The sequence below is a fragment of the Suricata suricatta genome, chromosome 5, assembly GCF_006229205.1.
Source record: "Suricata suricatta isolate VVHF042 chromosome 5, meerkat_22Aug2017_6uvM2_HiC, whole genome shotgun sequence".
Taxonomy (NCBI): Eukaryota; Metazoa; Chordata; class Mammalia; order Carnivora; family Herpestidae; genus Suricata; species Suricata suricatta.
The window spans coordinates 151,396,282-151,418,055 of NC_043704.1; the positions used below are offsets into that span (position 1 = coordinate 151,396,282).

Below are 21,774 nucleotides of genomic sequence, written 5' to 3' on the forward strand. Positions count from 1 at the left end.
TTTCAGGGACACCACACACAGTGGGAGGGGCAGGAATGAGCCACCCAGTTCTAGAAAAGGATGCATACTGACTCTCTAGGCTCCTCTTCCTGCTCAGCCATTCCTCCTACTCTTGGAGAGCAGGAAGTGTAGCCAAGGCTCAAGATGCCCTGGCTCCTGGGGTCCCGGACAGACTAGGTTCGGCCACTCACCATTGACAAAAAACCATGGACAGAGAAGCAAGCGGCACTGAAACAAGACAGGAGTTTATTTCAGTGAGCAGACGAATGTCTCGAAGACTGTCTCAAAAATGACGAAAGTACTTCCAGGTTTATAAAAGGAAAATGTGGGATAAAGTGGGTGGGCAGGTGCAGGCAGCCAGTGCTAGTTAAAAGGATCATTGTCTTGGAGTCAGTCACTGATAGGGTCTTGCTGGTTCAGGCCAGTTCTTGTTGCTTGAAGGGGTAGTTTCGGTTCCCATCAGGGGGTACTTGGCCCTATGGGTCTTCCACCTGAGCCAGGAGACTAGCTGGAAAGAAGGACCCAAGTAAAAAGTTTGAGGCCAAAGTGGAGGCAGCCAAAGTTCTCTTTGAGAAGGACTGTTCTTACACAGTGCAGCAGTGCTCAGCTAGTAGAAGCCTTGTCTCTGAAGCTATTCTAAGGAGTACGAAAATCTTCAGAGTAAAACAAAGTCTTTCCGCATTGGCAGCCTCCAACAAGAGCTTCTTGAGATAGGGCAGAGACATTTGCTTGGATTGCAAACATGTAATGAAGACAGATCACGGTGGCTGTCCCATTGGCAGGTCTATCTGCACAGTGGGGTGCCCTGACAAATCTTTGAAGACTGGCAGAGGACGAGCTATATAAAACGTTTAACTTAATATGAAGGACACGGTATTCACAGGGAAGGCTGCTGAGCCATTAACTGAAATCTGGAACATATATCCAGGTATAGGGTGGGAAAGGGGTCTAAGGCTAAATGTTATTTGCTCTTTCCCTAGACTGAGGCACATATTGGAAGTCCCGGCAGTACTTGTATCTTCAAAAGAAAACCACAATTAGAAAACAAAACAACTTGTAAATGTTTACTGTGTGCCAGGAACTACTGTAAATACTTTGCCAATCCATTAACTCATTTAATTATTAAACCTCAAAAGCCCTTTGAAGTTGGTATCACGATTATACCCATTTAGCAGATGAGGAAACAGGAAAGAAATTTGCTGCTCCTCCCACAGCTAAGAAGAGGTACAGCCAGGTTTGTGGATCTAGGCAGTCCATGCTTTCAACCAATAGACGTTGGCTGTTGAAGCGATGGGTCCCACTCTTCTCCCCACTGCAGAGCAGCCACAGAACCCAGGCCAGCTTTGGCACATGTGGAGCAATGGTCCCTTCAGTCCCTGGAAGGGCTGCCAGATGTGGCAAAGCCCAGGGAAGCCTCTGTGATTCCCAGGATTGCAACTGTGGCCCGAGCTGGCTGCACGACATCCCTCGGAGGAGCCACCGCCAGGGGGCGCTGCAGGACCCGAGCCTGGAGCCGGCAGCTCTGGCACGCAGTTTCCCTGGGTAGAGACAGCGGCCGTCGGCGCCGGGCTAGGGAACCACGGAGACCGGGAAGTTTCCAGGTTCCTAGAGAGGAGGGGAAACGGCCCTGCGTGCTTCCGGCGGAGCGGGTCCTAGCTTTCCCGGGAGCTCGGGCTGCCCGGTTTCCCCGCGTGCCCGGCGTCTGGGGCGCGCGACTTCCGCGGCCGCCTGGGCGCCGGGTCCGGGGAACGGGCTCACGGGGTCGCATCCCCACGAGTTCTTCAATGCCCGGGTCTCCAATCCCAGGGCCTCTGTGGTGAGGGGGGGTACCGGGACGCAGGGGGCCCCTGGCAGCCAGAAGGCGTCTGCGGGGCGCCCGGCAGCCGCAGTCCCGCCGGTCCTTTGATTTTCTCTTCTGTGTCACCTCGGAGCCCGAGGTGTGAAACCGGGACCCAGCCATGCTCCAGATCACGTGGCACCAGGTGAGCGAGCATCCTCTCCGCCTCTGTCGCCTCCCTCCCCGCCTTAACCGGCCCTCCCGGCCTCTAATGTAAGGAGACTAGACAGGAGCGAGCCGCTGTCATCCTGCATCCGGAGCCCGAGTTGTCCAGGCGTTCCGGGACTGGGGTCCTCGGACCCAGTATTGGTAGAGACGAGCCTGGACCCAAAATTTAAAGTCACAAGAAAGGCTTTATCGGGGCTTGCGCTTGAGCACGGGAGAGCAGCGCAAAGGAAAGAATCCGCAGGCTGACCCCCCGAGGATAGGTCAGGGAGAGGGTTTTTTGAGAGATACTTGGGTGGGAAGAGGGTGCTGTCTATGCAGGTAGGAGCAGGGATGAATGAGCTCCTGACACTGGAAGGTCGTGTTTCTTCACGCGTCGCATGCGTAATGAACATGTTAACTCTCCACCCCCGGGCATGATTTTTAGTATTATAAAGAGGGAAGACGTCGTGGAAGTTCGCCCCTGGGGTGGATGTTGACGCACACTGGTTTGGACCGGTCTGGGTTTGCTCCTTCGCCGTTGCTTCGCTCTGCAAGCAATGTAAAAATAGCCGGTAGGCAGTTCGGGAAGAAAAGCGCTAAGAGCCAGCGGGCAGCGGCGAGTTTCACAGGTGCACTGGGAGCTTGTTCCCAGGGTTCCTCACTGTTTCACAGGCGTGTGGCTTTCATTTTGCACCTGTCACCGACAGGTGCGTTTGGACAGGGAGGATGAGTTGAGAGGGACAGACAGATGACAGTGCCCCAACGGAGACATAATCAGATGGAAAAACAAGTGTAGGGGATTGATTGGGATAGATTTGGCAGTCGAGGCTGAAAAGCAGAAATTCACTACAAAGGGGAAATTTGCATCATTGCATACAGCGAAGACCCTTTGCACCTCTGTCCACAAATTGAAGTCTAGTATTGTTGTTAGTCTAGTATTCTAGTATTTTTTTTTTTTTGGTAGATTCCATTGGATTTTGACATAGACATACCATCTGTAAATAAAGACAATTTTACTTCTTTCTTTCCTGTCTGGATACCTTTTATTTCTTTTTCTTGCCTAATTGCACCAGCTGGAACCTCCATTTCGATGTTGAGTTAGAGGTCGTGAGAGCAGATCTCTTTGTCTTATTCTTGACCTTAGTGTGAAAGTATTCAGTATTTCACGGTCAAGTATCATCTTCACTATAGGTGTGTCCTCCCCACCCCACGTAAATGCCCTTTTTTTCAGATTGAGGAAGTTCTCTTCTATGCCTGCCTGCCTTCCTTCAGGAACGGATGTTGAATTTTGACAAATGCTTTTTCTGTGTTGGTTTAGAGGATTATATGATTTTTCTGTTTTAGTTTCTTAATGTGGCAAATTCCATTGACTTTTTTTCAAATATTCAACCAACCTTGCACTCCTTGGATAAAAACTAGTTGGTCATGATGTATTATTCTTTGACTGTATTTTGGATTCTATTTTGTTGAAATTTTGTTGAGAATTTTTGCATCTATGTTTGTAACAGGTATTAATCTTCAGTTTTCTTTTCTTGTAATGTCCTTGTCCCATAAATGAGTTGGGAAGTCTTTCTCTTCTTCAGTATTTGGAAGAAATTGCATAGAACTGATTACATTTCTTCCTTAGGTGTTTGGTAACCAGTGAAATCATCTAGGTGTAGAGTTTCCTATGGAGTTCCTATGTAGACATAGGGCTGGTCTCTTTCTCCTTGAATGAGTGTTGGTGATTTGTGTCTTTCAAGGAATTTGTCTAAGCTGTGGACATTAATGGCATAAAGTTGTTCATAATAATTCCCTGTTATTCTTTTATTATCTGTAATGGTCACCTTTTTTATAACTAATATTACTAAATTATTTCTTCTCTCTTTTTCTGATTAATCTGACCAGAGATTTGTAAGTTGCATTGATCTTCACAAAGAACTACGTTTTCGTTTTGCTGATTTTTTTTTTTCTCCATTTTCCTGTTTGATGTCACTGATTTCCACTTGGATCTTTATTTCGTTCTGCTAAGTTTGTGTTAAATTTGTTATTTCTATAGATTCTAAAGGTGAATCTGAGGTCACTGATTCAAGACCTTTTTTCTTTTTAAATTTTGTAACAAAGGCATTTAATACTATAAATTTCTTCATAGGTACTGCTTTAGCACCATCCCTCATTTCAGTATTTCTAATTTATTTATTTAAAAAATTTTTAATGTTTATTTATTTTTGAGAGAGAGACAGAGGTGAGCAGGGGAGGGGCAGAGAGAGACGGAGGCACAGAATTTGGAGCAGGCCCCAGGCTCTGAGCCGTCAGCACAGGGCCCGATGCGGGGCTCGAACCCACAAACCGTGAGATCATGACCTGAGCCGAAGTTGAATGCTTAACTGACTGAGCCACCCAGGCGCCCCTCTGTTCTTTCTTTTGTTTGTTTGTTTGTTGTTATTTATTTATTTTTTTGAGAGATGGAGAGAGCACGAGCAGGAGGGTCAGAGAGAGAGGGAGACACAGAATCCGAAGCAGGCTCCAGCCTCCGAGCTGTCAGCTTTCTCTGCTCTTCTGATTTAGTCGCTCTTCATCCTTCTAAGGTTCTGTTCATGCCCCTCGTCTACTCTGACTCTCCTGTTGGGCCGTTGTGTTATTGTCACTGTAGCGAGCTTAGGGAGGGAGTAAAGTGCTCCGGGCTGTGTTGGTACAGCTGTCCCCTGCGCACGCACCCACCAAACCCGTGGAAAGGAGCCGCAGGGGCCTGCAGGCATGGAGCCCAGGGCCTGGCCGAGTCAGCACGGAGACCAGCAGGTGGAGGAAGGGCTGTTTGTGGGGATGACTGCAACGGGGTGCACGGAGTCCTGGGCTCGCCTGTTGCTGCGGGCCGTGCGGGCCGAAGGCTGGCTCCCCCGGGGAGCGGGGGTGCTGCAGAGCTGCCCTTGGCAGCACCACCACAGCCGGTAAGTCTCTGCCCCGATACTTAGGCTCCTTGCCCTCTCGCAGGGCTTGGGCAGGAACCCATTGTTTCAGGAGCCAGTGACCTTTGAGGATGTGGCCGTGTACTTCACCCAGAACGAATGGGTTACCCTGGACCCTTCCCAGAGGGCTCTGTACCGGGAGGTGATGCTGGAGAACTACGCAAACGTGGCTTCCCTGGGTAAGACCCCGCTCCTCCTCGCCGTCATCTCCCTCTGCCCTCTGTGCATCTGGTTTCTTTCTTCCTCAGACGCTATGGCCTCTTTGACCCTCTGGGGCGGTTATGAAGGCTGAGCTCCCCAGAGGCTACCGGGTGGGGAGAGTTTCAGATCCGCAGGCCCGTCGGGCCCTGGGAGGGCCTCTGGCCCATGCATGGAGGGAGAGGGACAGCTCTTGGGAGCTCGGCAGGGCCCTTTGGCCTCTGTCTTTCGAGCTCTCTGAAGATCTGCGGGTGAGTGGGGGTTACTCCAGGACTGCCCCTGGTGTGGGAGCTTTCTGTCCTCTCGATGCACAGGCTGACTTCTCTTCATTTCCCTCCCTCGGCTCCGTGAATGAAGGAAGATGAAGACAGCCAGGAGGGGAGCCGTTTCCTGAGTCCTTTACCTTTTGCTCCTGTTTCTTTCTCCTGGGCAGCTTTTCTCTTCGCCAGACCTGCTCTGGTCTCCCGGCTGGAGCGAGGGGAGCTGCCGTGGGGCCCGGGGCCCTGGGAACCTTCGGGCGGGCACGCTCTCGGAGGCGTCTGTGCAGGTGAGCGCGAGAACCGGCCAGCTGTCCTTTCTGCTCGGCCTGCTTGCTCCTTGTCACGTTTCATGTGTGCGAAGTGCTTCTGCTCTCGAGAGCCCGCCTTCCTTCCTCCGGAATCGCTCCGTGTGATTCCGCCCCACCGAAGGAGGAGGGGCCGGGCTCCTCCACGAAAGGCGGGGCTCCGAGATTTCTTCGCATGTCCCTCTTGGCCTCTCCACCTCGCCGTCTGCTCAGCAGCTGTGGAACTATGACAGCTCGAGGCCTGTCTTGTGGAAACAGTTAACTTTTGCACCAGTTTGTTTCTGCAGAGATGAGAATGTCAGCCGTCGTGGCGGGAAAATAGACTTCTGGGGCCTCTGTGGCCATCCACGGCTTCGGAGTACATTATTTTTATGGGAAAATTATTTTGTAATGTTTATTTATTTATTTTTGAGAGAAAGAGAGAGAGCAAGCAGAGCAGGGGGAGAAGAGAGGGAGAGAGAATCCCAAGCAGGCTTCAGGCCGTCAGCACAGAGCCCATTGCGGGGCTTGAAGCCACGAACTGTTGAGATCATGACCTGAGCTGAAACCAAGTCGGATGCTTAACCGACTGAGCCACCCAGGTGCCCTGGGAAATTTTAATTTTTTTTTAATTTTCAGAGAGAGAAAGAGAGGAAGGGAGGGACTGAGAGAGGGAGAGGGAGAAAACCCCAGGCAGGCTTCACGCGGTCAGCGCAGAGCCTGATGTGGGGCTTGAACCCACGAACGGTGAGATCATGGTTCTCTGAGCCAAAACCAAGAGTCAGACGTTCAACCAACTGAGCCACTGGGCACCCCACATTTTTTTAAAGTAAACTCTCCTACTCTGGTTTCTCTTCAGATCGCATAAATCTTCCGCCTTTTAAAGTAAACTGTCTGCCCAGGTTGGGGCTCAGACTCATGACCCTGAGGTCAGTGATTGCGCGCTCCGCCGGCTGAGCCAGCCGGGCACTCCTGTATGGAGAATTAAATTATGCGTTCCCATGCATTGACTTAAATAAAATAGAGACTAAAATTTTATAATTTAAAAAATTATTTAAAAAAATTCATTTTCCTAGTGGAGATTTTCACACAAGCGGCAGCACACACACGCTTGTGTTTCCCTTGCTTCCGCGGCCACGACGTGTGTCATCGTCCCTACGCTTAGAAACTTTTATTTTAACATCTGAACTTTTGAAGCGAAACTTGTCACAAAAGAAAGGTGAATGACTTCCTCATTTTGAAAGGTATTGGTACAAAATTTAAAAATAACAACATACTGTGTATTTTTGCCTCTGCTATTCGGGTTCACCCCTTCTCTGCCTGTTAAGATTTGTTGGCTGTTCAGACTTCACAGAGAATGTCCATTAATAATGCAGAAATCCCCGGCTACTCCCAGCTTTGGGTTAAAATTGTGCCTTTCGGATATGATCCCGGGACTTCAGGCTCTCTGGGTAGACAATATTTTCTGAACTGTTTGCTTCTGGACACGCGAGCTTGCCTCAGCCTAGTGCTGAAGGTCATATTAGCCTGCAGAAGACCTTAACAGCAGAGAGGAAACAGCCTTTGGCTTTCTCTGGTGAGTTTTAGGATTTCACATTCCTACTGTCATATTAAACCGTATAGACGGACAGTGCAGCATGTTCAGAAGAGCTCAAGAGTGATTACCAGGCCCTGTCTGAGGCTTTGGTCCGTTCTTCGGAGGGTTCTTCACACGCGTGGTGCTCTTTTATTTTAGAGGCAGGGCTCCGGATCTCCCCGCCCCCCTCCCCGGGCTGTGGTGTCAGCCCGGCATGGTCCCCTTAGTCGCCGGGGGAGCCAGCCTGACGAGACAGAGACCATTCTCTGCTCACAGATTTTGACATGGATGATGTCGTAAAACACAAGCGGCTCTTAAGGAACATCAGTTGTGGGACCCTTTGTAGTTTGAGGTGCTTACTCTGTCCTTTCTTGAGTCTGGTGCTCTTCCTCTGACCTCAGGGTCTTCAGTCATCCCTTCTCTGTCTGCCCTCTTATCTAGCCCATTTACTTGGCAGAAAGCCATTGGTCTCCCTGCCCTAGTAGGTAAGGGTCTTTGCTGTTTTCTAGTCTTTACCCTCCCTGTGGGAATGCCGCCACCCACGGAGTCTTCATTTCCCTTGCGGGGCTTTGCTGTGTGGTCCTGTTTGGTAGCCATTTTGTGTGCGTATTAGAAAATAGCCACACAGTTGGAGTAGATTAGAACCACTCAGTCCTGTTTCCCTTTCAGCACAAGTAGTTTCTTTTTGCAACATCAGAGGCTGACCCGTGTTTTTGTTTTTGTGTTTGATTTGTGATACCAGGGGGTGAGACCAGAGCTGAGAAGGAAGAATCAACTCCAAAGGAACACATTTCCAGAGAAACAGAGTCCCACAGACTGACACTGGGAGGCCTGCCGGGGAACGCTCCCCAGCCCTTGGACCTCGGGAGCAGCCTCGGGCAGCAGCATGGCCACTGCACAGCTGCGGAGACAAAGTCACCGAGGAGAGCGTTCCCAGGTGGGCCAGCCGGCTCTCGCGAGGCCCACGCCGTGGCGAGTGGGGAGCAGTGTGAGAAGTTTGGGGACGACGTTAGTGTCAGCACACGGCTCCCTCCGGACCAGACCGGTCCTGGCGGTCAGAGGTCGTATGCATGTAGAAAGTGTGGCAGATACTTCAGTCGAATGGCGGATTTTCAGGGATGTCACGCTGACGAAAGGTCCTTTAAATGCAAAGAATGTGGGAAAGCCTTCAGATATAACTCATTACTAATTCGGCATCAGGTAATTCACACTGGAAGGAAACCATTTAAATGTAAAGAATGTGGCAAAGGTTTGAGTTCGGACACGGCCTTGATTCAGCATCAGAGAATCCACACTGGAGAGAAGCCCTATGAATGCAAGGAGTGCGGCAAGGCCTTTATTAGCAGCTCGGTGTTCCTGCAGCACCGGAGGTTCCACACGGGGGAGAAGCTCTACGAGTGTAACGAATGTTGGAAGACCTTCAGCTGTAGCTCAAGCTTCATCGTCCATCAGCGAGTGCACACGGGGGAGAGACACTACGGGTGTAAAGAGTGTGGGAAGCGACTGAGTTCCCCCACGGCCTTGACTCAGCATCAGCGCATTCACACTGGGGAGAAACCTTTTGAATGTAAGGAGTGTGGGAAGGCCTTCAGTCAGAAAATCACCCTGGTCCAGCACGAGCGAGTTCACACCGGCGAGAAGCCGTACGAGTGCGAGGTGTGCGGGAAAACCTTCAGCTGGTGTGGGCGATTCACCCTGCATCGGAAGCTCCACGCACAGAAGATGCCCGTGCAAGAGTAGGGCGGCTGCAGGGGGCGCTGTGCCTCCTGGTCCGCCCCATTCTCTGCTCGCTGGGAAACAAGTGTACAAGGAAATGGAACTGGCTGATACCTCACGCGGCTAGTGGTGACCCTGAGCGCCCCGAGAGATGGATGTGGGAGGGACGTGTGGGAGGACCCACATCAGAGAACACCGGTGTGAATTATCACACGTCCAGGCTTACAGAGGACATCGGAAAAAGAGAAAACGAAAGATCAGGAATACAAATGCACTGGGTTCACAACAGCAGTCTTGCAAGTCAGAGGACAGTGGTGTGTGCCTTCAGAATTCTGAGGGAACATAACTCCCACCCAGAATTCAGTATCCTCAAGTGTGAGTTTAGTAGAAGGTATTTCAGATCTTTTAGATTTTGAGTGTTTATTTCCTATGCATCCCTTCTCAGGTGTGCAATAGCAAACAAGTGGTCAACCGGAAAACAATGGACACCCTGGCCCCATCTGTGTATTAGGAGTCCCCTAAAGTCAGGATCAGAGGGCCCTTGTCCATGTGGAGCCGTGTGCATGGCGGAGGACTTTTCTAGGAGGGTGCACGTTTGCAGAGACCTACCTCAGGTGCAGGGCCCGCCCACCCGACTTCAGTTACACCACCACTCCGTTGCAGTCTGTGCCTTTGCAGAAGTTGGGGTGTGTACACCTTGTGGGTCAGATGCAAGGCCCTGTGTATCACCTTGCTGTTCTTTATCGTGGAGAAAGTGCCCATTATTTTGTTACGGGTGGAAACAAGGGGAGGTGTAAAAGTGCTCTGTCCTCCCTCTTATGCAAGCGGCTTGACTTTACCCAGTGCAGGAAGCAGAGTGCTGGGTCACAGCACCAAGATGGGGAGACTGTTATGAGTTCAGGTGTGTTGCCTTGGTTAAGTTGCAGACACTGCTGATGTCCTTAGTAAAATCTGGATGGCCGTCTACCTCAGGTGTTGGTGTTGACGCGTCACTGCATCAGTACGTGCCAGAGCGCTGGGAGCGGGAGCGTAACAAACGTGGTATTTATTATGATAATAACATTGCCGAGCTTTGATTTCTGCATACACCCGTGAAGCAGTCCCCACGGTCAGGATAACAAACAGCTGTAGCCCCCCAAGCACTGCTTATGCCCCGCCTAGCTTCCCAGCAACTGCTGGCCTGCTGTCGGTTGGGATGAGTTTTGCTTCTCTAGGATTTTATATAAATATCATATTGTGTGTACTCTTATTTTTGGCCTGGTGTCTTTCAGCATAATGATTTTGAGATTCACCCATGTTGCATATACATTATATCAGTGGTTATTTTCTTTCTTTCCCTTTTTCTCTTTCTCTCTCTCTCTCTCTCGCTCTCTCTCGCTCTCTCGCTCTCTCTTCCTTTCCTTCCTTCTTTCTTTTTCTTTATTCCTTTTCTTGTTTTCTTCCTTCCTCCCTTCCTTTCTTTCCTCTTTCTGTCTCTCTCCCTCCCTCCCTCTCTTCCTCCCTCCCTTCCTTCCCTCCTTCCTTCCTAGCAGTATTACACTATGGATATACCAAAATTTATCCACACATCTCTTGATAACCATTTGGGCTGATTCCAGTTTTTGGTTATTATAAATAAAGCTGCTATGAGCATTTGTGTTTTAAGTCTTTGTAATGACATACAGTTTTTATTTTTCTTGGGTAAATAAGAGGAGTGGAATGCCTGGGTCATAAGGTAAGTATGTATTTACATTTTTAAGAATCTTCAAAACTTGTGAAAAGAAGTCCTATCATTTTATACCCCTGCCAGCATTGTATGAGACGTATACTTCCAGTACACCTTCAGCTATGCCCAGTATTGCCAGTGTTTTAAGTTTTAGCTATTCTAATAAGTGTAACGCTGTCTGACGATTTTAATTTGCATTTCCCTGTTGACTAATGATGTGCATATTTACATGCGTTTATTTGCCTTCCGTTATCTTTTGCTTGTGTTTTTTTTTGGTGGGTTTTTTTTTCTTTCTTTCTTTTTTAAAAAGTTTATTTTGGGAGAGAATGAGCATCTGAGCAGGGGAGGGGCAGAGACGGAGAGAGAGAATCCCAAGCAGGCTCTGTGCTATCAACATAGACCCTACCTGGGGCTCAGTCTCATGAATTGTGAGATCATGACCTGAGCTGAAATCAAGAATCGGATGCTTAATCGCTTAATCCCAATGCCCCTAGATTGTTTTCTTTCTTTTTCAAAAATTATTTTGTTTTTCGTTTATCTTGAGGGAGAGAAATGAAGGGGAAAGGACAGAAAGAGGGAGAGAGAGAATCCCAAGCAGGCTTCACACTCAGTGCAGATCCTGACTTGGAGCTTGATCCCACGAATGTGAGATCGTGACCAGAACTGAAATCAAGAGTCAGAGGCTTAACTGACTAAGCCACCCAGGCACCCCTGGGTTGTTTTCTTTTTATTGATTTTTGGGAAATCTGTTTTTGGAGGGGAGAGATCTTTATATATTGTGGATTCAAGTCTTTTTTCAGATATGTGATTTCTAAACATTTTCTCCCAGCATGTGGCTTGTCTTTTGATTCTCTTAATCTTTTGAAGAGCAGAAGAGTTGAATATTGGTAAGGTCCAATATAATAGTTTGTCCTTTTATGGATTATGCTCTTAGTGTCATATTTAAGACATCTTTGCCTTACCCAAAGTTTATATGGATTTCCCCTTCATTTTCCTTCTAGAAGTTTTATTTATTTTAAGTTTATTTAGAAGAGCATGTGTGTGTGTGTGTGTGTGAAGGGCAGAGAGAGAGGGAGGGAGAATCCCAAGCAGGTTCTGTCCTGTCTTCATGGAGCCTGATACAGGGCAGGGCTTGATCCCACAAACTGTAGTCCTGACATGAGCCGAAATGAAGAGTCCAATGCTTACTGAGCCAGGTGCCCCTTTAGAAACTTTATAATTTTAGATCTTAATGTTTAGGTCTCTCATCTTTAAAAAATTTTTATTTAAAATTTTTTTAGAGAGAACATGGCACGGGAAGTGGGGAGGGAGAACCTCCCGTGACGCGGGCTCAATCCCATGACCCGGGGTCACAGCCTGAGCCAAAATCGAGAGTCATGCTCAGCTGACTGAGCCACCAAGGCACCTCTCTTACTGTAGGTTTTCCAAGTGTCAAAGGTCGTATAGTGTCTGTGCTATTTGTATTTTGCCAAAGTTGTTTTAGCCATTCTAGGTCCTTTGCATTTCATGGATTTTAGAATATTTGTCAATTTCTACAAAACATATCCTGGGATTTTGATTGAGATTGTATGGAATCTATAGATAAATTTTGGGGGAGAATTCACATCTTTACATAGTCTTTTGACTCAATAACATGGTAAACCTCTCCATTTATTTGGATCTTTATTTCACAAGTGTTTTGTAATTTTTACTAGATAGGTTTTTCACACCTTTCTCAGATTTGTCTAAATGTATAATTTTTTGATGCTATTACAATAGTAAGTTTCTAAATGTTCACTGATGGTAGAGAGATCGAACTTTTGTATTTTGACCTTGTATCATGCCACCCTGCAAAACTCATTCTAATAACGGTTTTTTAAGATTCTGTAGGATTTTCTAACGTTGAAAATCATGTTCATAAATAACCATTTTACTTTTTTCCAGTTCTGGGTTTCTTTTTTTTCTTGCCTTATTGCTCTAGCTAGTGGCCTGGAATAGTGTGTGTAGGGAGAGCCCGTCCCTGTGGCTTGGCCAGGGGAGGGGCATCCGGCTCCAGACTTTTTTGATTTTGCTGATATATGAGCAGATACCCTGATAGCTGTAAAGGCTCAAAGATCCCACCTCTCCTGGCTCACCTTGCTGCCTAGCTGGCTGTAGGTCAGCCCTGCCTGTACTCGGTCCCCCTGGTAAGGTGGTTCTGGGAAAGAATGGGACACTTGTTGCTTGCTCCCAGTTTTCTTCTCTGCCCATGAGTCCAATTATTCTCACAACTTGGGGGTTCTTATTTGGGTCTATCAAGACTTCCTCATTTATTCTCCCTGCACTATAATACTAGACAGAGGAACTCCATGTCCAATATCGTCCTCCTTCAAGACCTAATTTAAGACATTTTTATGTTTATTTTTGAGAGAGAGAGGGAGAGAGGGTGCAAGTGGGAGAGGGGCAGAGAGAGAGGGAGACAGCACAGAACCTGATGCAGGGCTTGAACCCATGAACCATGAGATCATGATTTGAGCCAAAGTTGGATGCTTCACTGACTGAGCCACCCAGACGCCCCAAGCTAGATCTAATTGTAACTGGTTAATACTTTTAAGGATTTGTGGTGTGTGTGTGTGTGTGTGTGTGTGTGTGTGTGTACGTGCACCTATATATGTGTGCTCATCTCTAGATTCATGGTAGATTTTCGTTCTGATAGGTTTAGAGAAGGGACAGTGTGAAAATAGAAGTCCTCATACTAATGTTCCTGGAAATCTAATTATTTAAAACAATTGTACGTAAGCTTTACAATAAGAATACCATAGATTTTGTAAACTACATGGTTTCTGTGATAGGCAAAATCTCAGTGTTAGGCAGCTTCCATGTGGTCCCTTGTGCATCTCCTCTAATACTGGATTATGACTGGCCTGTGGGCCAGTGTTGGTAGTATATTGAGGCGATGATGGTGTATGACTTCTAAGGCTAGGTCATAATACTAGCTGGCCTTGGCCTTTTTATTTTTAATTTTGTTAAAAAATTTTTTTTTAAAGTAAACTCTACATCCGATGAGGGGCTCGAACTCACGACTCTGAGATCAAGCGTTGCATGTTCCATCCACTGACTGAGCCAGCCAGGTGCCTCTGGCCTTGGCCTTTTGCATTGCCTATCTAAGATGGAACCTTGTCGCCACGTTGTGAAGACATCCAGCTGTGTGCAGTAGCTTGCGTGGGAAGGGACTGAAGTTTCACACCGGTAGCCAGGACGGATTTGTCAGTCATGTGAGTGAGTTACCTTGGAGGCAGATCCTCAAGGCTCAGACTTCCAGATGAGTGTAGCCGTACGTGGCGCTGAATGGAACTGTATTAGAGATCCCAACCTGCTATCGTCCAGCCAAGCCACTCCTGAATTCCTGGTCCACAGCCACAGAGCTTAGGGGTGATTCATTATGCCCCAGTAGATACCTACTGTACTCTTCAAGACAGGACTTCTTGCTGCTATAGTTGGTCAGTAACAGCCGAATTCCTGTGGAAGTGTAACAGCACTCAGCCGGCCTTTCAAGTTAACACACCGGACTTGCTGACCTCCGGCCCTCGGCCTGTAACGGAGCTAATTTACTTTCTTTGAGATTTGCAGACCACTGGTCTTGAGTAGTGAAGAACCAAAGCCTTCCCAGGCGCCAGAGGCCAGCCACCGTGAAGCCACCTTGGCTTTTTGAGTCCAGCAATTTTTTTTAGCAAACGATTTTTCTTTTTTAGGCCACACAAATGATTTTACTAACTTCCCTTTGTAACTGTAGACCTTGCCCTCCTTTGCAGAAAGAAGACAGGACTCTGGCATATCACGAATAAAGAACCGGACTCCAGGCACAACCTTGAGCACTGAAAATGTTTGTAGCAAGTTTGCAGGTGATCAAGAAATGCGAGAGGGCCCTGCACTCCCTTTGCTGATTACCTACCCCAAACTTCTTAAAAACCTCTGGGGCCAGGCAGAAACCTGGGTTTGGGGAAAAAAGACTGCCTTCTCTTCCCCGCCCCCTAGCCCCCTCGTTTCTTGCCTCCTGAAAAAAAGCTCACATTCCTTTCCTCCAGGCAACAGGCAGCCACACTTGGGTTTGGTGACAAGGAGTTGAAAGTCCTGTGATAGAGCCGCGCACATCCAGGATCCTTCGCTCTCCTAGCAGTGGGAGGCCAACTCCCCTCAATGGTGTTGAAGTGCTTGGTAAGCAGGATGCGTGTATCTGAAAATGTGTTCAATAGAACTATCACAGTAAAAATCTGTTGACTTTGGGAACCACGATGGCAAGCTGTGGTCCCTGGATTTTCAAAATCTTGGTCACTGTATTAAGAGCCCCCAGGGGGCGACTTTCAGGGGTGCTTGCCACCGATTGGCTCCTGTTCAGAAGCTTGGGCTGCCATTGCGTTGTTAACTTTGAGCAGTAACGGCACCGCCCAAGTGAGGCTGTCGGCTGGCGAGCCAGAGCCTGTCCGCGGAGCCATAGTTATGCAGATTAGCGGTAATCACGTGACTGAAAGACAGATTCATGTTAATCTGTTACTTCTCAGTTTTTCTTTAATTTCGCTCAGCCAAACCTTCAGGAGAGACTAAGGGATTATCCAGACCTTTATTTGTGGAAGGTATGATTTTCCCCCCCAGCCAATGCTTACATTGAAATTATTAAGTGCCAGTTACTGGGTATAAAAATAGCTCTAAACTCCAGATTTGTTGGCAAATTTGGAAAAGCTAAACAGAAGACATTTAATACAGAACAAAATCATTTAATATAGGGCGTGTTCTGTATAGAGAGGGTGCCTGGCACCTTAGTCACCATTATTTTGATAGTTAAATGGGTCTGTCCTCAAAGGCACCCCAACACGTGCGGGCCCCAGGAAGGGGAGGGGCTTTAAACGGGCAGATGGAAGTCATAGTTTCCTAAAGAGCAGCCCAGCCTCGGCCTCTAAGAGGGGAGCCAGTGTCCCCATACCAGGACAGCCCAGGTGAGCCTCGGAGTAAAGCCGGCCGACAGCCGACAGGCATGGTAACTGGCCCCCCACCTGGGCCCAGCAGCGCGCGGCACACCGGCCCCGACGAGGTTCCGGCGGCGGCTGCGGGAGGAAGCCCCAGCCCGCAGCTCCGCCTCTTCCGCGGGGCGGGGCGAGTCGTGGGAGGCGGGGCGAGTCACGTGGGCCGGGCCGCGAGGACCACCGAGATGGGCTGCCTCCTCGAGGCCTAGAGGGGCCCTGGGTGCTCGCGCTCACTTCCGTGTCGGCTTGCAGCCGCCAGCTTTTCGGTGTTTCGAGAGGGAGAGCGTGGGCTCCGGCGAGTTCTACGTGCCAGGTCCGCCCCGCGCCGGCTTAATGCATTTCCTGGCGGCTCGTCAGCGCCTCCCTCCCCTGAAGTCGGGCCTAGTGTGGGCTCACCCGCTCCCGGACGCGGAGCTCCGGCGTCCGGGGCCTCGTCTGGAGCCGCCCGAGGTGGCCGCGCGGCCTCCGAGAGCCCTGGTCCAGCCCCCTGCCCACCGAAGCGTGATCCTCTTTTCCGTCCCAAAGAACTTGGCGCACCAGCCTCCCGCGCCCGCTACTGACGTTTCTGTTTGGGGTCTCTGATTCCCTGGGGCGGAGATCCCGGTCTGGTCTCCGGTCAGCATCAGTCACTGGAACACTGAGTATTTTACTGTTAATCTGCATCTTGCCATCTCTTTCCCTTCTCTCCATTGGCTCCGTTTTGGGGGACAACGTCATGGTTGCTGTAAGCGCGCTTTTCGGTTTGTTCAGACCCAGTCGTAGGGATAGGATTCGTCTGCGGTCCCTCAATCCACTTCGTGTGAATGGGCTCAAGAAGGAACGTTTGTGGACTGAGCAGGCAGATGGAGAATTGTCCTGGGGACCAGAACAATTCCTGAGGTTGTTGGGCCATGGGCCACAAGGGGGTCTGGTAGAGTCCCTGACCAATGCTGGAAATGAGGAGACTGGGCAGGCTACAGGCCACTGTGGGTGTTGCAGGACAGGGTCCATTGCACTCATGGCTCTTCTTCTCTTAGCTCCTAAGGTTCTTGCTTTTCCAAATCAAGAAGACAGTGCACGAAACCAGGGGACATCAGCTATGCTCCAAACAACTTGGCCTCAGGTGAGCTGAACTTCTTTCAGTCTTTTAAAATCACATTAGCTATCCAGTAATCAGGAAAGAACCAAGAAGGTCCGACTTGGCCACGCCATGATTTTCCTCCTTAAATTTATCTCCATAGCTCTGGTTGTCAGTAGTCGTGGAGGAAATCAGAGCTTTGTGTATAAGAGTGAGGAGTTTGGATTGTGTAGGGTTAAGTGGGAAAAGAGGCACCCAAGCCAAGAAGTCCTCTCTGAAGGTGGAAATATAGGTCATGGTGTGCAAATAAAACTTGCCTGCTGACCTCAGAGAAACTCTCTGTTGAAGAGATTGTCCCACAGGTTGTAAAGGTGTCCCGGAGAGACAAGCATGGTTCTTTTCCTGGGCACTTTGTCAAGGCCAAGTACACAGGATGAGAGAACGCAGACAAGTTTCCTTTTCTCAGAAGTTGCTTTTAGCAAAAGAGACAGTCTTTAAATAAATCAGTAATTATGTGTTGCTGAATACAGCGTTTCTCAAAAGTGTACTTGGCCTCACCTGGGAAGTCATTAGAATGGCAAAATCTCAGGCCCCTGCCCTAGACCTAGAATCAGACTGGGGAGGAGGGTGAGTGGGGCCAGGAATTTGTTGTAATGGGCTCTTCAATGATTCTTACGCCCTTACCTTTTCAAATTTGAGAAGCCCCCAAGAATCTCCCCCTCAAGATAATGGTCAGGGAAGCCCTCATGGCAGAGGTAACATGAAGTTGAAATCTCAAGGATGAGATGGAAAGAGTTTTGGAAACTACTGAGGAGACAGCTAAAGAAGGATGGCAAAGGCCCTGAAGTCACGAAGAAAGCTGGGTGAATTCTAGAGATAGGGAGAGATCAGAGAAGGTAGTTGAGGTAGTGAGGCGGGAGAGATGGGCTCATCTATAAAGACTTGGTGGGAAGGCACTGAAGGATTTTAAGATGGGTAGGTGACATGGTTGGATTTCTGTATTAAGAAGATTTTCCAGATCCTTTTGTAGTTCGTAAGCGTGATGATTGGGTGTTCACGCCATTGTGTGACATGTGCCACCCTTAAACCTTGTTATGACGTCGGCACATTACCCGTCTGACGTGAAAAAGAAAAAAAAAAGATTTTCCAGGGGCACTTGGCTGGCTCAGTTGGTTGAGCATGCTACTCTTGATTCCTGGGTCGTGGGTTCAAAACCCCATGTTGAAAACTTAAAAGAATGTTTTCCCCCAGCGCTATTGGTGAGTTGATTGTAGAAGGCTATGAGTCAGTTAGAAGCATACTGTAGTCTGGGGTGACTGGGTGGCTCAGTTGCTTAAGCATCAACTCTTGGTTTCTGCTTTGCTTACGATCTCATGGTTTGTGAGATCAAGCCCTACATTGGGCTCTGCACTGATAGCGCTGAGCCTGCTTGGGATTCTTTCTTTCCCCCCTCTCTGCCCCTCCCCTGCTCATGCTCTGTCTCTCTCAAAAAAACAAAAAGAAGCATATTGTAGTCCAGATAAGAGATATGTATTTTTTTAAAATAGACTTTATTTTCAGAAAAGTTTTAGGTTTATAATAAAATGGACTAGAAAGCACAGCCATACACCCTTGCCTCCATAAATGCATAGGATAGTTCGTTATCTTTAAATATCTATACATATATTGATTAAGTAAACTCTACCCCCAGCATGGGGCTCAGACTCATGACCTCAAGATCAAGAGTTGCATGCTCTACTGACGAGGCCAGCTAGATTCCCCTAAGAAATGTTTTTCAGTGCAGTTGACACACAGTATTATCTTAATTGCAGCGTACAGCATAGGGATTTGACGCGCTTCTACGTTGTGCTGTGGCTGCCACAGCGTAGTTACATCTCATCGTGTAACGTTATTCCAGGGTCGTTCACTCTGTTACGCTGTATCTTTTATTCCTGTGACGTAACTCATTCCATAACTACAAGAGTGTCTCCCGTTCCCTCCTCCACCAGCTCCCCGCTGCTGCAGCCATTAGTTTTCTGTATTTATAGATCTGATTCTGCTTTTTATTATTTTTTGGGGGTTCCACATATGAGTGAAATCGTGGCGTTTGTCTTTCTCAATCTGACTTATTTTATTTAGCATGATACTCTGTGTGTCCATTCATGTTGTTGCGAATGGCATCCTCCTTTCTGCCTGCGTAATATTTCAGTGTGCGTGCGTGCATGTGTGTGTGTGTATCTCCCGTCTTCCTTATCTATTAGTCTGCTGATGGACACTTAGGTTGCCTCTATATCATGACTATGTAAATAATGCTGCAGTAACATAGGGGCTATCTTTTTTTGAATTAGTGTTATTGTTTCCTTCAGGTAAATACCCAGTACTAGAATTATTGGATCATATGCTATTCTATTTCTATTTTTTGAGGAACTGCCATATTGTTTTCCACAGTGGCTGCGCCAGTTTATATTTCCACCAACAGAGCACAAAGGTGCGCTGTTCTACGCATCTTCCCCAACACTTGTTCTTTCTTGTCCTTTTGGGCTTAACTGTCCTGACACGTGTAAGGTGGTGTTATCCCCTTGTGGTTTTGATTCGCATATCGCTGATGATGAGTAATGTTGAGCATCTTTTCATGTGTCTGTTGGCTCTCTGTAGGTGGTCTTTGAAGAAATGTCTATTTAGGTCCTCTGCTCATTTTCTAATCAGATTGTGTGTGTGTGTGTGCAGTTGTATAATTATCTATTTTGGATATTAACCTTTACTGTATATATCATTTGTAAATAATCTTCTCCCATTCAGTAGGTTGTCTTTTTGTTTTGTTGATGGTGTCCTTTGTTGTCCAGAAACTTTTTGTTTTGGTTGTATTCCCAACCGTTTATTTTTGCTTTTGTTTCCCTTAGAAAACACATCTAGAAAACTGTTGCAATGGCTGACATCAGAGAGATTACTGCCTGTGTCTCTTCAAGGACTTTTATGGCTTCAGGTCTCACATTTAGGTCTTCATTCCAGCCCGAGTTTATTGAAGATACTGTCTTTTCACCACTTACTCTTGCCTCCTTTGTAACAGTGTAATTGACCATGTAAGTGTGGATTTATTTCTGGGCTTTCTGTTCCTTCCATTGGTCTCTGTGTCTGTTTTGTACTGGTACCATACTTCTCTTGATTACTACAACTTGTATAGTATGTCTTGAAGTCTGGAATTGGGATACCTTCAGCTTGTTTTCCGTCCTCAGTGTTGCTTTGGCTATTCTTGGCCTCCCTGTAACCAACATTCCCCCACTGAATGGTACTTTTGTTACAGTTGAGGAGCCTACATTGACACACCACAGTCCCCGGTTTACATTAGGGTTCACTCTTGGTGTAGAACATTCCATGGGTTACAAGTTATAATTATAACTACAGGGTAGTTTCAAGGTCCTAAGGATCCACTGGGCTGTACCTGTTTGTCCCTATCTCCCTGGTAACTGTTGATCTTTTTACCATCTCCATAGTTTTGTCTTTTCCAGAATGTTAGGTAGTTGGAATCCTGCTGTATGTAGCTTTTTACAGTTTGGTTTCTTTCACTTGGTTATATGCATTTAAGTTTCCTCTATGCCTTTTCATGGCTTGATAGCATTATTCTTTTTAGTGCTGAATAACATTCCATAGTCTGGATATGCTACATTTTATCCATTCACCTATTGAAGGACATCTTGGTTACTTCCAAGTTTTGGCAATTGTAAATAAAGCTGCTGTAAACGTCTGTGTGCAGATATGTTTTCACCTCATTTGGGAAGATCCCAAGGAGCACAATTGCTGGGTCATATGGTAAGAGTGCGTTTTGTTCTGTAAGAAACTGCCAAACTGGCTTTCACAGTGTCTGTACCATTTTGCACTCCTGTCAGCAATGAATCAGATTTCCCGTTGGTCCACCTACTCCCCAGCATCTGGTGTTTTCAGTGTTCTAGGTTTTGGCCATTGTGATAGGTGCGTCATGGTATCTTGATGTTTTAATGCACATTTTCCTGTGACATAGGAGGTAGGGATCTTGTCATATACCTGTGCGCCATCTCTGTATCTTTGTGAGGTGTCTCTTCTGGTCCCTCGCACGTTTTGTAATGGGGTTGTTGTTACCTTTGAGATTTAAAGTTCTTTGTATAGTTTGGTTAACAGTCCTTCATCAGATCGGCCTTTTCAAGTCTTTTCTCCCTGTCGGCGTATTTTCTCACTTTCTTATAGTATTGTCCTTTTCCTTCCTTCCTTCCTTCCTTCCCTCCCTCCCTCCCTCCCTCCCCCTCTCTCTCTCTCCTTCCCTCCCTCCCTCCCTCTCTCTCTCTCTTTCAAGTTTATCTATTCTGAGAGGGCAAAAGAGAGGATGGGGGGTGGGGGGGCAGAGGGAGAGCCAGAGAAACCCAGGCAGCTACTCCGCGTTGCCAGCCCAGAGCCTGACGTGCTGCTCAGTCCAGGAACTGTGAGATCATGAAGTCAAGAGCTGGGTGGTTAACCGACTGAGCCACCCAGTGCGCCTTTCTTTCCGTGTTTACAAGAAAAATCTGGGGCACCTGGGCACCGGGCTCAGTTGGTTAAGCGTCCAATGCTCGGTTTGGGCTCAGGTCATGATCTCACAGTTTCCTGAGTTCAAGCCGAGTGGCGGGCTCTGCACTAACAGTGAGGAGCCTGCTTGAGATTCTCTCTCTTTTTCGCTCTGTCTCTTCCCTTACTCCTCCCATGCTGTCTTTCTCAAATAAGTTTAAAAAAAGGAAAGAAATAAAATATAAAAGGAAGATTTATTTGAAAAGTTTTATTTACTTCAGTACACCTAAATGGAAACCACAGCACAGTAAAAGATTTAAATCAAGGCCTCAGAATTTCGTAAAAACATTAAGACCAAAATTCGAAAGTATTGGTATTGCATCTCAAATTTTCCCCATTAATTTAAAAACTTAAAGTTACGTGCCTGAGAGTTATTAAATGAAACTAGAATTAACAAACATGCCAAATGCTTCCCTTTTAACTGTAGACACAGATCCCAAAAAAAGTCTTTAAATGTGCATTGTGTTCAGTGTAATACAGCGAAAGAGCAGCATTTAGTAGAATTCTACGGCGTTAACTAAA

At 47.6% G+C, this 21,774-nt stretch overlaps 2 protein-coding genes and 1 non-coding gene across 3 annotated transcripts in view; all 3 read left to right on the plus strand.

Moving 5' to 3' along the window:
- Nucleotides 1–1,587: 1,587 nt before the first annotated feature.
- Nucleotides 1,588–10,212, plus strand: LOC115292926 (zinc finger protein 620-like). Its single transcript, XM_029940876.1, has 4 exons — nt 1,588–1,982; nt 4,955–5,108; nt 5,561–5,674; nt 7,990–10,212. The coding sequence occupies exons 1-4, from the start codon at nt 1,959–1,961 to the stop codon at nt 8,985–8,987; spliced, it is 1,290 nt and encodes a 429-aa protein (XP_029796736.1). The 5' UTR covers nt 1,588–1,958; the 3' UTR covers nt 8,988–10,212.
- Nucleotides 10,213–15,883: 5,671 nt separating this feature from the next.
- LOC115291301 (zinc finger protein 621-like) overlaps nt 15,884–21,774 on the plus strand; it is a 25,113-nt gene continuing 19,222 nt past the window's right edge. Inside the window, exons 1-2 of the mRNA XM_029938786.1 lie at nt 15,884–15,957; nt 16,661–16,746. Of these exons, the coding sequence (XP_029794646.1) occupies nt 16,723–16,746 (24 nt within the window). The 5' untranslated portion in view covers nt 15,884–15,957; nt 16,661–16,722. The remainder of the gene's footprint in view (nt 15,958–16,660; nt 16,747–21,774) is intronic.
- LOC115293099 lies at nt 17,720–17,823 on the plus strand. The gene has a single exon (XR_003909360.1). It is a non-coding gene; the product is annotated as a small nucleolar RNA U13 (small nucleolar RNA).

Excerpts from the sequence above, each read along its gene's own strand:
- LOC115292926 (XM_029940876.1), top strand. The coding sequence starts at position 1,959 with ATGCTCCAGATCACGTGGCACCAG. Across the intron at positions 1,983-4,954 it reads TCCAGATCACGTGGCACCAG|GGCTTGGGCAGGAACCCATT; the intron begins GTGAGCGAGCAT and ends GCCCTCTCGCAG. Across the intron at positions 5,675-7,989 it reads TCTCGGAGGCGTCTGTGCAG|GGGGTGAGACCAGAGCTGAG; the intron begins GTGAGCGCGAGA and ends TTGTGATACCAG.